The 16,800-nt window shown below is 39.3% G+C and overlaps 1 protein-coding gene across 15 annotated transcripts in view; it reads right to left on the bottom strand.

Moving 5' to 3' along the window:
* The window catches only part of Zeb1 (zinc finger E-box binding homeobox 1), a 173,480-nt gene that overhangs the window by 106,104 nt on the left and 50,576 nt on the right, over positions 1-16,800 (bottom strand). For 4 of the 15 annotated variants that reach the window (XM_076572425.1, XM_076572427.1, XM_076572426.1 and 1 more), the window contains 2 exons: positions 12,295-12,431; positions 9,884-10,071 (listed from right to left, as the gene is read on the bottom strand). The exons of 5 other annotated variants lie outside the window; for them this stretch is intronic. In XM_076572425.1, coding sequence (XP_076428540.1) covers positions 9,884-9,920 — 37 coding nt within the window. In that variant the 5' untranslated portion in view covers positions 9,921-10,071; positions 12,295-12,431. Of the gene's footprint in view, positions 1-6,432; positions 6,488-9,883; positions 12,080-12,294; positions 12,432-16,800 lie in introns of all 15 variants that reach the window. 6 more of the 15 variants (XM_042277940.2, XM_076572433.1, XM_076572432.1 and 3 more) reach the window with 3 other exon arrangements.

Raw genomic sequence — 16,800 nt, forward strand, 5'->3', positions numbered from 1 at the left:
AAAAAAAGATCCACAAAAATACCACTGACTTCGTTTGTGTTGACCAATTACTCCTGGGCATCTGACCTGCCCTGAAGTGTGGTGGACACACCCAGTGTTAGTCTACTGGAGAAAACCATTTCCCTTTGCTGGCAGGCATCAACTGCAGGCAGCTTCTTGGTTAGGGGGAGATGCATTTATTACTTCTGAGACAAGAGAATCACTGAAACAGTGTGAACACTAAGAAGAACCCAAAGTTAACAGATTACAAGAAAGAGCACATGACTGTCAGAGAAACAAAGGCCACATTGAGAACAACCTTCAGGAGCTAGGAAGGCAGCTCATTTAGTCATGTAGACACAAGGAATTGATCTTGACACCAGATCTCACATGAAAATGTAGTGTGAGGGACACCCTGGCAATCCCAGTACTGGGAAGGCAGAGGCAGGCAGATTCCCTGCCGCTCACTGGCCAGCCAGTCTAGTCCTATTAGCAAGCCTCAGGTTCCAGTAAGAGACCCCATCGCAAAAATCAAGGTCAGTAGCATCCTAAAAATGACACCCAAGGCTACCCTGTGACCTCTACATCTATGTGCAACATACACAGATATGCTGTGGGATGGTCTGTATGTCAAATTGCTCTGATTGGTCAACAAATAAAACACTGATTGGCCAGTGGCCAGGCAGGAAGTAGATGGGACAAGGAGAGAGGAGAATTCTGGGAAGTGGAAGGCTGAGGCAGAGAGACACTGCCAGCCGCCGCCATGACCAGCAACATGTGAAGACGCCGGTAAGCCACCAGCCACATGGCAAGGTATAGACTTATGGAAATGGATTAATTTAAGCTATAAGAACAGTTAGCAAGAAGCCTGCCACGGCCATACAGTTTGTATGCAATATAAGTCTCTGTGTTTACTTGGTTGGGTCTGAGCAGCTGTGGGACTGGTGGGTGACAAAGATTTGTCCTAACTGTGGGCAAGGCAGGAAAACTCTAGCTATATATAATCTTCTAGTCTAACTATAATCATAAAATTAATATGCTGTTTCAATTACATTGTTCCTTCTTTTAAAAATCTGATTTAAATTTTTAAATATCCAAAAGGATAATATACTTAATATTTAATATCTTGCTAGAAATTTAATATATTTAACTACTTGGTTTATAGAAAATGCATAGTTTTATGTCTTTAAAATTATATGAATTTTCAGAAATATTCTTTTCCTATTATCTGCATCTAGTTTAAAAGATGTTAGAAAATATATTTCTGCAAAGACATGCTAATTTTACTATTTCATTAGCGTTATTGATCATTTTAAATTGAAATCAAATTAGATGTATTGGAAAGTATATGATCAGCCCTGAAAGTATATATATATGTATATTATATATGTAATACAACAAACTGAGCAGATTATATGTAGGAATATACATAGACATATATGCATGTAACAATTAATGGAAAGAGGCCATGAATATGGAAGAGAAAAGGAAGGGGTATTTGGGAGGGCTTGGAGGGAAGAAAGGGAAGGGAGAAATATTATAATTAAATTATAATCTCAAAAATAAAAAGTCAAAATTTTATAGTAATTCTTTGAAAATTTTAAATTAATAATAGCAAAACTGAATTTGTAAAGCAAATAATATGTTGGAAAACTCTTGAGGGCCATACCCTTTATTTTGATTATATGTGCACATATGGATTCCCACGGAGACCAGAAGGTGTCAGATCCAGGAGCTGGAGTTACAGGTGGTGGTGAGCAGCATGGTGTGAGTGCTGAGAGCTGAACGGGGTCCTCTGGAGAGCAGGAAGCACTCCAGGATGCTGAGCCCTTGCTCCTGCCTCACTGGGTATCTTTTACAGGAAGCACTCCAGGATGCTGAGCCCTTGCTCCTGCCTCACTGGGTATCTTTTATAGGAAGAAACAAGCAAACCCCATAGGACTCAACTCCTGCTGCCAGATGAAAGATGACCAATCAGGAGACTCTAACTTGAAAAATGAGGTTCCTCTGGACTTCTCACGGAACCAAGTGCTATTTTGAAATGCATAAAGTAAAAGCATCCTAAATTCAGTTTTCTCCAAGCAAGGAGTGATGCTTATGTTTATTAAATAAGTTTATTGCCATTACCTGGGATGAGGTCATTATTGGCTTCTGTGGTGAAAACCAGGTAAAAGAGGAACAAAATTATTTCATGTGTGTAATTCAAACATTCCTGGTTTTTAATCCCCCCCCATGTGTGTGTTCAGTTATTAGCTAAATTCAGTCATTCTTAAAACATGTCCTGGATTAGCAGTTTCAACACCACCTTGTGGATTTGATGATTTTTTTGCATATTCATTGCAGACCTACCGAACCAGAAACAAAAACGGCAGAGCCCATGACTGAGCAGCTCCCCAGGTAGTTCTGCTACATAGAACTTTTAAAACCAGTGGCTTAGCACATCTTCAAAACGTATCAACTTTCCCTGACTTTTGTATTAACAGTATCTATAGATAGACCAATTGCACAATTTAGGAGAAACAAGAAACCAATCATACAAATATCCAAAACCTGTTCTTTTTAGCAACACTATAAACTATATGCAGGACGGATTATAATATAATGCAGTCTTCATCAAGTCAAGGAGTTGAGAAAAAAGAAATGACAGAATGACTGCATAGTAACTATATATTTTATCAACGGGGGCGGTTAGATTAAGCCTATCATACCCATGGAGAGCACAGAGCACATGGACGGAACACAGGGTGGTGCCTGCTCCCCAGGCAGCAGCAGTCTATCACAGCAGCAGCTCCAGCGCAATGCAGGTCTGACGCAGACCATTTGCCAGAACGTGTGCATCTTTGTGTTCTTATTAGTCAGAAACACTCAGCGACTGCGTATGTTTCCAGTTAGTGTACGCAGTCTTCTGCAGTCCTCGCTTCTCATCTCTTTCTGCTTGTTTTCCCATTAGCATCTTTCTTGCTTGCTGAGCCACACCGGGGCACCTTCGTTCATCTTCCCTTCTTGGTTTTGAAACTACATACTCCTTGTTCCCTACTTTTACTTCTTCCATGTTTTTGAACAAAGAACTTTCTAGGTCCATTTAAAAAGAAATAAATCAAGCCAAAGATACATATCTACTTTAATTCTACATAAATAAATTTCCCATGAGGCCTTAGGGACCCTCCTTTAGCTAAACATCCAGAGCAGCTTTTCCGGCTCCAGTACTAGATGGTAAGAAATTGGAAAGTGTTGTTATATTGTTATAACCATTGTAAAACATAACCAATAACTTTAGCTCTGTGTTTTTCATTCTCATAGGATTGAACTTTGTATTTTCACTACAGTGTTCTATTGCTAGATTTACTAGTAGTTAAAAAAAAACCCTAAAACAATGAACTAAGGAAAAACTGACCTTAAGTGTAAATCAAAGTTTGTCAAAATAAACTCCAACCAACCAACCAACCAATACATTGCCTTTGCTACACATTCTTTTTTTAAAAAAATATAATCCTATGCAATCCTTTCTCAAAACAATGTCAAAACAGTTCTTGACTTTGAGGGGGCTATAAAAATCAAGCTGAGAGATGGATTTGGTACATTAGCCATAATTTGTTGACTTCTGCTTTAAACAGTTGTACAAAAGATTAAACACAATACAGATGAGTCCAATTTTTTAATTCAACTTTTTAATTAAAAACACATTACATATTATAGAAAGAAGATCTATGATATGTATAACCAAAAAACAATGAAAACAATTCCTACTTGAGATGAAATACTGAGTGCTATAACTCTAGCCTGCTAGACAAGATGTCCATGGGTGCAATGGTGGTAAGGCTATTCCGGCAGCTATCCACCTCCTGCTGACTGGACTGAGGCCTGCTCCACAAAAGAGAGCACTGGCTTTGCACTGGTCAAAGGTCATGACTAGGAAGGACATAGACCATATGGTAGAATCTACTACTGTTATTTTGCTAAAAAGGCATATGTAGTTAAAACTGCCTTCTAAATACTTACGCTTATACCATAGACGAGTGCAGCAGCTCCCAGCCTTAGTCAATGGGTGATAGTCTAACCCATTGTGGAGACATATAACCCAGACCAAGGCTTAGACTAAGAACCTGCTGAGTGCTCATCATTAAATGGGACATCTATATAAACTACTCCGAGGCACAGGGGATGCTGCAAAAGAGTGGCAAAAGGGCTGTAAGAGATAGAGGGCGGCGAGAAATACTCTAAAGTGCCATCTTCTAGTCCTGACATGGCCACTGCAATCGCCAACACACAGCAGCAGATGTGACAACCTGCACGAGACCTGCAGGCAGGAAGGGACGAGTAGGGAGGAAGACTCATCAGGGATGGGAGGGGGAGATGAAGATACGGAGAAGGGATGGGGAGTGTGATCACGAGCATGGTATACAACAACAAGTCATCAACAATTACCAACTAAGCCTAAAAAAGAGAAATACGTCTGTATAGAGCTGAGCGAGTAGCTCAATGCTACGTAATATAAGTAAGGCCAGCACAAGAAAGAAAACAGGCAGTGGGGGAGTGGGAGCCAGAGCTTTATTTTTTATTTTTGTTGTTTTTCGTGTGTGTGTGTGTGTGTGTGTGTGTGTGTGTGTGTGTACATATTTGTATGTTTGTGACCATACAAATGAGGTTGTGTTAGGCATCATCCTTGATGGCTCTTCCACTTTGAGGCAATCAAACCACCACATGGTGATGTAGCTAGTCTTGCTATTATTCAGCTTGCTCTGGAGAATCCTGTCTTCACCTTTCAAGGCTGGAACTACAGGTTTGCTGCCACACTATCTGGCATTTATGTGGGTTCTGGAGACCATTCCTTTTCAAACTGTACATTTCCACAAAGACCTCAGTTAACCTCTTCAACTTCTGCCCCTACTCTTTTGGGTATTAGTGCATACTTTATTTTCCCAGGATTTACTACTACTCAGTTAGCACAATTGGTTAGTCATATAATAATCTGTATTACTACAATGTCGTTCTGTGTTCCAAGTCTCCCGTCATCATCTTAGGCTTCAGTACTATTACAAACAAATAATCTTTAAATGAATTTATTCAATGGCCCATGAAAACAATGGTTTGGCTGTTAATGGTAAATCCAAATTAAAGACAAAACTTTGAAAGACAAAAACTACAATAAACTTGAACATTTTATTTTAAAAAGTGATAAGAGATAGAACCTAAAGCCAGATGAAATTTTATAAACTGCAAGGCATGACCACCATTATTTTGCTGTTGCCCTCCCCGCACATTGTGGTGAGGTAATAAGTTGCCCTGATTTTAGTACAATTTGTGGTCCTAAAGTGAACTGAACCATTCCCGATGGCCATGAACCATTAGGTCTACTCAGCAGCCCACTCCTCCTAAGGTAGATGCCTCATCTCTATAGGAAAAGTTCCAAAGGTTCAACTATGGGAGGCGGTTCTGCGGAGCAGACAAGGCTTGCCCTGTATCCCCCGAGCCAGTGCTTCCAGATGCATCTCAAGGTCATGGTTTTCTTCTTGGGTACCCTGCCTGTGCGTGAATTCAGGCTCTAACTCTCCATCTTTCATCCCACTTCTAACAAAATCTGATGAACATTAATTTCAATCTATAAGAGTCTTCCTGAGGAGCTAGGTTAATCCCTTCACACAAAGCAGCTCACTTCCAGGTGTGGTGATGGGGCTAACTAAAGGCAAGAATCGAATGATAAAATACAATTGGTAAGCACGAAGGCATTTTAATAACGCCCTTCATGAAAAATACATAGGAAATGTTATTCTTGCCCATAAATTTAGTGACACTCTGGGAGAGGTGTACTGTACATGTATAGATAGATAGTAAAAACATCAGGAGACAAGGTCACTCCTACAAACATTGATCAGAAGCATCCACGGAGACCAGGGAGTTCTCCATATGCTAAAGTAACTTGGTTGGCACACGTGCTAAAGAATATATATAGTTACTCCCTGGCTAAGCCATGAGCACTGATTTGTGGGAAGCAGAACAGTACAATGCTTCATATGTACCTCAAATATCAAAAGTCAAACTCATTATTGTCCTCTAGCAACAAAATACAAGCCACCTACTTTCTCCCCAGTATTTGGACTTAATAGAAGAGATTATCACTAACCTCTGCCCACATGAGAGCCTATGAGCTGGCCACAGGTTTCCCTACACTCCCCATGTCCTATCCAATCCTTCCCACGTGCTATCAAACTCACAACCCGCAGCTCTCTATAACATGCCCACTCCATCTTCACCGCCACCATTCTAGCTGAAGCCCACTGTCCCTTTCTTAGCTTCACTGTGAAGCTTACCTGGATTACAGAACATCATACAACCACAACAATAACGAGTCACTTGCTCAACAACACAGACCTTACAGTTTTGTATCTGGCTTCCCTCACTCAAATGAGTACATCTTGAACGTTGCTATTTATATAAAGTATAACACAGGCATACCACGGATGTGTTAGGAACCCAGGCAAGAAGTTTCCTTGATGAACGTGGGGCAGGGCTGGTGAGAAGGAGAGAAAAATGAGGACTTTGAGATGCTGGTGATGCTCACAAATGTGTTCAAATGTGAAGTCTTGAAGCTCTATACTCCCAGTATGCTCACTGCTCTATGTGTTCAGCAGTCTTTAGTTACAAGTTTTAGAAAAAAACACAAATCTGGCATCCAGTATCCTCTTTCTGCTCTTAACATGAAGGTGAAATGATGGCCACCTAGGAGACTGGGAAGACATCTCCCAATACACCTTCTCAGCTGTGTCTTTGGTCTTGAGTACGTCTTGTCCCCACTTACCCTGTAGGGCCTTCATGTCTGTCATACCCTCAACCCACAACCCTATTCTGGTCCCCAATTTGTTTTACAAATTCCCACTGATGTCTCGGATTCAATTAAAGTTTCATTTCTATAGTCAGGAGTAAACTATTCTCTGACCTGTGTCCTCTGCTTCCCAGTGTACCTCTACAGCATACATTTTCCATAGACTGAATTATTAGGGGAAGGAAATGTGTTTAATTATCATTATGTTGTTACAGTTCTGCATGTATTCAATAGTTGATTAGATAAGCTTGATTATTCCCTATCTAGGAACATGAAAGGTAGCTATGGCAGAATTTCAGAGTTTAAATACTTCAGTAAAAACTGAAATTGTTAAGAGCTTTTGATACATAAACGTGAAGAAATAAAAAATAAATGCTAAGTTGTTAATGCACAGAAAGACATGCATGAGGGTAAACACAGATGTTGTTTAATGGTTCTCACATTCCTCTATAAGTTCTAGTGCAAACAGTAACAAATTGTATGGTAATACTATTCTTAAAAACATAAATAATTGTTAAGTCATTATCAGCACGGATGCCAGATTATTTTTGATGATATGAAAATCAAGGCTCCACCATTAACTTCATGAGTTGAATTAACTGGTTTAGTTTTTTGAATGAGAGGATAATATTTAATATGCCTATTTAGACTTTAAAAGAAATTATGTATACATATTTGCAAAGTTTCTGAAGAGGTTTGAAAGTTTTACATGGTGAATATAATGGGTAATTGCAAATTACTAAATTCTTTATCCCTCAGTTTCTCTATAAGCAAAATGATCCCACAATACTATATAAGTAGTAGCTTGACAAAAGTTTTGATACAAGCCCTTTGAAGGTATGATGAAAATTAAGAATCTGATGCCTAGCATCAAGGAGTATACACAGATTAAGTTACCAGTGTTTCACAGACCCTCTGATGGTCACCCAAGGATCCTTGGATTAAATAGGGACTAAGACTGAAGATTTTTTTCTGTAGTTTTAAATTATAATTTTAGAAATAATGTTGAGATCTTCAAGCAAAAGAAAACCAGTCTTGTGAACAAAAGTGAAAACCCAAACCCAAGTCATTAATATACTCTTTACTGTTAAAAATATTAGCTAGGAAAGGCTAAATACCTTATTTATATATAGATGTAGGTGTTAATTGGGCAAAATAGCTCATGCCTTAGAAATCTGAAGTTAGGCAAAGCATTCTTACATAAATGTACGATATTTCCAGACCCAGAAGTGGGTAACCCTGAAGTTTTCAAAGGACAGTAATCTTGCCGCCCAAGCCCACCACTACCAACAGCTTCAGTTCCTTTTCCAAGTGAGGAAGGAAAACTGACCACAAAGATCATGACTGAGACCTTTCAGCTAACTGTTTTAGGAGGAGGGCTATCTTAGAATTTCTTTAGAATAATTACTTTTTAAAAAGACTCACCTGCAATTCTAGTTCTCTGAAAGATGCCCAATCATAGACCCACCTCTCTTGGATGCAGTCTCCTAAGTGTGAATGCATTTCAAATGGATGATAGCTTATGCTTGGAATGGAAGACGCTGCCACGGAGCACTGGCAGCTGGGAGATCTGCCTCAACGGCCAAGAGGCAGGGTGACACCTGCCGTCCTTTTCTCTTTACTAAGGGTGTGGAGCCAGTCTAAAAACCACTGCCCTGAGGAACTTCAGCGGTCTCTCTGGAGCCTTAAGGGGTCAGATCCACATTACTAAATAGGTTACTAAAAATTCAAAAATGCTACTAAAACACACTTAAAATGTTAAAGAGTAAAGTTGGGATTTTTGTTCTTCTGCACAGAAGTGTAAAGAGAAATGAAGACACTGTTACGGTGTTGGAACCCAGTGCTCACCACCCGATACCTGCTGCACCAAGTTTTTCCTCAATGCCAGCGATCGATGTTCTGTGTTCATGTCTGCCAATCTGAGAGTCAAGTGCCAGCTACAGAGGTGACCAGTGCCAGGAGAGGTTCTTAGATTAGCCAAGGCCCAGAAACCTACTGAGATTACCTGTCCTCTGAGCGGTTCCTCAGAAAGTATAGAATCACGGTATGCACTCAACAGTTTGCATTTTATAAACTCAAGTTAGTCACCATCAGTTTCAAAACCATATAATGGTGTGAATTTGAAATGCTTCAGGATGTAAACATCAAGACCCTGCAATGGAAAAGCCCTCTCTGTCTTAAACTTCCCCATGCTGTCTCTGGGTAGGTTCCTCCTTTGGAGACTCATCTCAAGGCAGGGCTCTACTTTCCCAAACCTACAACTTTCTAGACAACACAGTGACCTTTCAGTCAAGTTGAATCAGGGCAAGATAAAACACAAAATAATCAGATCAACTTAGATAAGTTAAGCAGGGGTAATAATTACACTAAACAACTGTTCATCTGAAATTCAAATTAAATAGAATATCCTATTTGGCTTTTTGCCTTCTGTTAAACCTGGAAACTTCAACCCATGTGGACTATCAAGGCTATCCAATGGACAGATGAAGAAAAAGATGGTGGCTTCATCCACTCTTTGTCTAGATCCATCAAATGCAGGAGCTACCAGCCACATGTGGCTATACAACACTTGAACTGTGGCTAAGCCAATAGAGACACGCATAGTGTAAAATATAGACTACATCTGAATGTTTAATTTACATAACTATGTGCTAAAACATTATTTGGATAGGCTGGGTTAAATAAAATGTAATTACAATTAATTTTGGCTGTTTGACTTTCTCAGTGTGTCTATTAAAACATTAAAATCATCAGAATTGTTACTTGTGTAATTTCTACTTGTGACCTGATTATTATTTTCAATTTTTATGAGACAGGGATGGTCTATATGCCTCCAAAGAGTCTTATGGCTTTCCCTGTCCCATTGGTAAGCACAGAGGGTTGCCCTGGCCCCCACTTCCTTACCACAGGAGGCCAGGAGCAGAACCAAAACAAGGAAATTAAGCTGTCATTAGGGACTGTTTGCATGGATTGGCTAGGGTTGCTTTAAAAATAATAACAAACATAGATCTAAAGGGGAAATCAGAGACCCAATTTTGAACAAACCTTTCTTAAAACAATTCAAAAATAGTGGTATATACTAACATTTATACACAAGCTTCCATGAAAACAAGATGCTCATCTTGAGCCTGGTTCGGTGAAAGAACTAGTATCAGCCAGCCAAGCTGTCATGCCTGCATATTAGCACAGCCACAGGGTCTCCAACAGCTCATCTTGCTCCCTATGGATGTGGCGTCCATTACTATCGACAAGTGTTGCTACAGATCTTACTTCTGTTAACACAGACAGAGAAGGCAAGATCAGTGGTTCTGGTGTTATATACACATACCATGCAAATGATATGAAATTAATCAATAGCAATAAAACGGTGAAAAAAAATTTTAAAATAGGTTGTCAGTGCTATTGTAAGGCAACACTCCATTTTAAGTGATTTATTTATTTTTATTTTATGTGTATAAGTATTTTGACTGCACACTGGTACCTACAGGTCATAAGAAGGTATTAGATCCCCTGGAACTAATGTTACAAATGGTTATGAGAATCCTTGTTTGTGCTGAGAATTGAACCCATGTTCTTTGCAATAACAGTAAGTGTTCTTAACTACTTAGCTATCTCTCTAGTCTCCCAAAACTCATTTTTCAAAAAAAAAATTCATAATAAAGCTTTAATAATAAGAAATAACCTGTATTACTAAGCATCATCTTAGAATTTCAGTAGGTTTATGTCTTATTTCCAAATTTCTTCTCAACTGGCTAAAGAGTTATATTTATCCACTCTCTTCCATGCCACTATAAAGGCTGAAAATATTCAGCATGCTCCTAGAAATTAAAAAACCAATTAACAGTATGCACACATATAATCTCTAAATTATAAATACCTGGGGCTTCTATGTTGTACGACCTGTGTTAGAGCTACTTAAGAAGTTTTAATTTTTAAATTGTCTGCAATGAGACTAGCTCTGACCACTGAACTATTTACACACTGAAGAGTGTACTGCTTGTTAAGGCCTTTCTGTGGATGTCGAATTCCCCTCTTCTCATCCTAACAACAGGGACAAGGGCTATTTTCCTTCAACACATTTTATTAAGCAGATATAGGAAGGACTGTGGTTTGAAAGAGGGTGGTATTATCCATGTTTTAGAAGTAGGGCCATCAAACAGTCATCAGGATTCTCTCCATGGCTGGTGTTCCATAAGGTCACATCATGTGCAACTTGTCTCCAAGATCAACAAGAAGAGGTGAGTCAAAGTGGCCAGGTGGTATTCCTCTTTACTCAGCACTGTTATGCCCTATTACCAATGCTGCAGTATCCAGGGAACGGTGTTCAAATCCAGCTTCTTGGTGAAAGCAAAAGTTATCTAGTGCTAACCGACTTCTAACATGGATAGCGTTTTCAAGATCAGCACACATCTTCCTGTCCTCCTTAGAAAACAAATGACACCTACATGACATTTTTATCCAGGATTAGCCATTTGGAGGTGTCAATAAATCGACAAAATAACCATGAGGTTTTCTGTTGTTGAAGTCTGGAAGGAAAGCTGAAGCATTAATGTATCTGTTTTAAGTTTCTCCTGCTGGAGTCAATGTGTTTATTCTCTATTTCATGAAGAAAGAAGTCTAAGAGGGGAAAAAGGTGATTTTCCAGCATTTCTGTTAGGATCTGACATAATAAAGTCATGAACATGTTTCTTAAACATTAAGAAAGCCTTTGTTTCCACACTTGTTGAAGCTTCAATTGTTTGCAAATGATTTTAGAGCCCCTCTGGAGTAAGGCAAGAGACCCAACTTCAGAGAGATCATGAAGAGCAGGGCTTCAAGTTGGTTCATTAATTTACACTGTGTCACCAGGGGGCCTAAATTCTGAAATTATTCCAAAATTCTTGACTTCAAGCTTCAAGACATTCAAGAGTTTTGCTGAGAAATTAAACTCAGCAGTTATAAACTGGTTTAGATGCAGACTGAAAAAAATAAGCTTTAGTATAATTGGGCTCCTGTGTGTTCTTGTGTGTACATGACTGTGTGGGTGTGTGTACATGTAAGTACAGTGAAGGCCAAAGGTCAATTTTGGGTTTCTTCCTGGATCACTCTCCATTTGTTTTGAGACAGGGTCTCTTGTCAAGTGTCTATGCTGGCTGGACAATGGATCTGCCTGTCATCACTTCCCCAGGTTAGACAGAGGCTGCTACACTCAGGCATCTCACACTGGTGCTGAGGATATCAGTTCTGGTCTGGTGCTTGTGTTTCAGGCACTTTACTGACAAAGAAGCTATACCCCCAGCCCTAGTTGAAAAAACAAAACAAAACAAAAATTAAATTTATAATCTCTAGGGCATATTCCACTTATAAACAGTGAAAACTCTTGCTGGACACGTGGTACCCTGGCCAAGAGTGGGTGGTCCAGGTCTGATGACCTAGGCCCTCAATAGAGCATTCCAAACCCAGTCCTACATTAGGAGCGTGGGCCCACATGTGTGCACGCACTACCCAGTGCTTACCTTTAGAGAACAAGGTGGCTGACACACAATGCTCAAGCTCTCAGCCCACCTCCAAGAACACTGAAAAAGATCTGCAGATGGTTCTTGGTGCGGGAGGGCCCTCTACAGTCTTCTTGTGGTGGAAGTTTAAGATTATCCTGAAGGAGGAGAAAAGAGTGAGACATTACCCTGAGACCACACCACAGGGGCCAAGTTTATTGTCTATTACAAAACAAGGCTCTGAAAAAATAATTAGATCAAATTGTGACAATTCTAAAAGGTCACATTTTTTTTCTTTAAAAAGCTATCTTCTGTAATACTACATATGCAAATATTAGGACCTTCACTAGATCTTGGGGAATTTAAGCTCTGCCTTATCTCTACGGAATTAAAAAATTGAAAAACGTGGGAAAAATCTGTGTTGTAAAATGATCACACTCCTACACTCATATATATTTTATGATACATATTACTATGTGTCTTTTATTTCCTTTCCCTTAAAAGGCTACAGTGTCCTTTTTATTGACACTATTTGAGACCTCAGAACGGTCTAGGATGGTGCATCATACAGAGGGCTTGTAACGACTACTATTGCCATGTAAAACGTGTTTATAAAGATTTAGAGCAAAAGTGAAAACAGTGTGCTATCTTTAACAATTTATTATTAGAACAAAAGAATCCTAATCAATAGAACAAAAAAATCAATCTGAAAATTATACTAAAGAACTTTCACATCTCCTTTATGAAAAGTGTTGAACGTCTATGTGAATTAAAACCATTTTGAGATGCTATCTCATCCTAGTCAGAATGGCTAAGGTTAAAAACAATGACAGCAAATTCTGGCGGTAGTGTGGGTACACTGTGAGCAGGCGTGCAAACTAGTACAGCCACCATGGAAACCAGTGCAGAGGCTTCCTAAAATCTAAAGACAGAACTACTGTACAACCCAGCTATATGGCCCTTGGTATATGCCCAATGACGACTGTGTATCCCACCACACAGATAACTTGCACATCCATATTTATTGCTGCTCTATTCAGCAAGAAAACTGAAGCAGCCTAGATGTCCACCAACTGATGGATTATGAAAATGTGATACAACAAAATATGCACAACAAACTTTTATTCTGCCATAAAGAAAAGTGAAATGATAAAAAATTTCAGGCAAATGAAGCTTGAAAATGTTATATTAAGTGACACAGCTCAGGTTCACAAGGGCAAATGCACACCTATTCTCTCTTATACATGGATTCTAACTTCTAATTTAATTTTCACACGCATGTATTTGTCAGAGTGAGGATATCTGCAGGGGTCAGGAAACTAGAAGGGGAAAGGAAAGGAGAAGAAAGAGAAGAGAAGGGGAGGGGAAGGGAGAGGAGGGGAGGGAAGGGAAGGAGGAGCTTTGAGGGAGAACAGGACAGCAGAAGAAATGAAATATTAAGATGGATGGGGATGAGGGTTAAAAGGCTTCAGAGGGCTTGTGCTGCAGGGAGATAAGGTGGAGAAGATAATGGGAGGAAGGTCAGCCAAAATTATATGAAAAAGCCCTAAGAAAATCCGCTATTTTGTAAGCTAATTAGGAAAAAAAAATTTAAGTTTGAACAGAGGATCCCTGGGTGAATAAAGATGCTCCCAGAATCTGTAAGGTTGTTAAATGAAAACCTTGGTACCAAGAATGGAGCTTCCCTAAGAGTTTGTTGACCAGAGAGGCCCTTGAGGTCTCCCAAACAACACAGGCCACTGTCACTGCTGATTTCCCACGATAATTAGCTGGTGAAGATACCACACGCTTTGGGTGTAGGACATAGAAAGATCAGACTAGGATTGAACTGGAAGCCTCTTCTCTGCTAGCTAGCGTCACCGAGTGAGATGAGCTACGTGAACTACTATGGAGAACTGTCTTCAACAGTCTTTCTCAGCTGGAGGGTGTGCCTTACACTACTGACCTGCCAAGTAAACTTAGACCTACTGATGTAACAGTGTTGTGACTGTTGAGGGGATAACCGGACATTTTCTAATTGGATTTGAGGCTTGCTCCACAGGAGGGAATTCATTTTTGATACTGGAAACCTGGTAAAAAGCCCATGGCTAGGGAAGATATAGACCCTGGTAGGGAATCTAGTGCTCCTGTACTGCTAAGTGGATATGATGTCTCTGTCAAACAGTCATATATACATATATATACATACATACACACACATATATATATGCATACACATATGTGTATGTATGTGTGAGTGTGTGTATATGTGTGCGTGCGTGTGTGTGTGTGTGTGTGTGTGTGTGTGTGTGTGTGTGTGTGTGTATGAGCAACTACTGTTGCTGCCAACTTTGGTTAAGGAATTTTCTTTTTGCAATGTACAGTGGTTAGGAAAGAGGCTCATAACTAACTAGCCAAAATGTTGAGAATAAGTGGCTATTGAATCCTCAGCCTCACATGGAGCATCTACATTACACTGTTGCAAAGGTCAGGAAACCCTGCGGAAGAGGAGTCAGAAGAAGGTAAAGCCAGAGGAAGGAACAGGGATAGTGTTGTAGAAGGAGGTGGCCACTGCACTCCCAAATTTGCACCAGCTGTGACTACCTACACATGCCCTTCACAAAACCCTGCTCCTCTCCATGACAGCCCCTCCCTCCTTGAAGTTGTTAGGATTGAGAAGGTCACAAGACCTCATCCCTCCTTGAGGATCACTGGCAGTTAATGTTTACTGGGGAAAAGAGAGACATTTTGTTTAGTCATATAGCCATAGAGGCTGATCAAGCTCTTGTAAATAAGCATGTCCTATAAGCAATTGTATTAAACACACACACACACACACACACACAGAGAGAGAGAAAGAGAGGGTAACTGGGGTGAATATGATCAAAATATATTCTATACATGCATGAAATGCTATAATAAAGCTCATTATTGTGTATAATTAATATTCTAATGAAAACATAGAAACAGAAACACTATATTTAGTCCCAGTAAACAGGCCCAAAGGCTATAAACTGCAAATAGATGATTCACGTTGGGATATTTGGGAAGCTCTGAAATAATATATGTAAAAGCCAATAAGGTATTTCCATTTGATAGCATGAATGCATGTTATTCTTCAGGACAGGATTCTTTACGAATAAATCTAGAAATTTAAAACAACTGGTAGCTTCATAGCTTTTCATTAATGTGGAGAACTGGGGATGCCAGTGTGTGTGTCCAAGACAGAAATACACACATTCTGTAAATAACAAGAGAATTAACATGTTAGAGGACTAATATTCTCAGAAGATTCCTACTTTATATTCATTTGTAGCAGGGCAGAAACCAGATTTCAGAGCTCATAATTCACGCTTTAGGTCCTTTAAATGCCTGTCTTCTTTTAAAGAGCAAGGGTATATGCAAAAGGTAAGTAAGTCCCCAGTAGACACAGACTGCATTAGAACTAACAGTGGAGGCCAAGACTGTATTGAAATGTCTTTCACTTAGTATCTTACAATGAGAGAAAGATTTCTACATTGCAAACCAAAAGATATACTAGATTATATGATATAAATTTAGGATTTTTTTTATGTATTATACATTTTAGATATATTTTACATATGAATGTTTTGTCTGTATGCATGTATGTACGTACTTATGTATGTATGTATGTGCACCATATGTGTGCCTGGTGTCTGCAGAAGTCAGAAGAGGTCATGTAACCCCCAGGAACTGGAGTTACAGCCTGTTGTAAGCCACCATAGGGAGCTGAGACTTGAACCTGGGTCCTCTGCAAGAGCAACAAGTGCTTTTAACTGCTGAGCTATCTCTCCAGCCCCTATTTTTATTATTTAAATAAAAATATTTGTACTTAAAACAATTGAGTTAATTCACTACATAACTTCTCTTTTTGCATATATAAACTTCAAAGCCACAGAATCACAATTCAAAGTAAGTGTCATTTGAAATTTCATCCTGAAATTGTTTTTCAACAAATGCATTACTTGGGGAAAAAAATCACTTAAGTCTGAATATATCTATGTAGGAATGAATCAACTTAAAAGATCTATGTATAGAAAGCCTTACAACTTAAACATCAATTCTCATGGTAACATAGTACTATGCTAAGAGAATACTTTGTTTTCCAATAATATATACAAGCATCATTATGTCCTTTTAGGATTGCAAATCCATAGTACAAGTTGGAACTATTGATGAAAAGATGCTGTATTGGGGTTTTCATGGGGGTGGTATTCAGCACAATCTTTTCATTCACAAACTCACAATACTTGGGTTTATCTTTCATAAGACAAATAACAGGTGTTTGACATTCCTTCTTAGATGAGAAAAAGGACCTACTCTAACGTGGCTGGGATACTCAAGAGTCTGGGCTAAATGCTAAGTTCACCCGGGTCCTAGAGATGCAGTTATGGAGGCCTCTTTAGAGCAGCTTCTGAACTGCAGTTAAAGAGGAACCAGACTGGGTGAAATTCCCCTGCCCTCTATTCCACAGCAATAATGGGTAACAGGTCTTGGTAATGATTATGATCTATGTATTAGAGGTGA

The sequence above is a fragment of the Peromyscus maniculatus genome, chromosome 5 (genome assembly GCF_049852395.1).
Source record: "Peromyscus maniculatus bairdii isolate BWxNUB_F1_BW_parent chromosome 5, HU_Pman_BW_mat_3.1, whole genome shotgun sequence".
Lineage (NCBI taxonomy): Eukaryota > Metazoa > Chordata > Mammalia > Rodentia > Cricetidae > Peromyscus > Peromyscus maniculatus.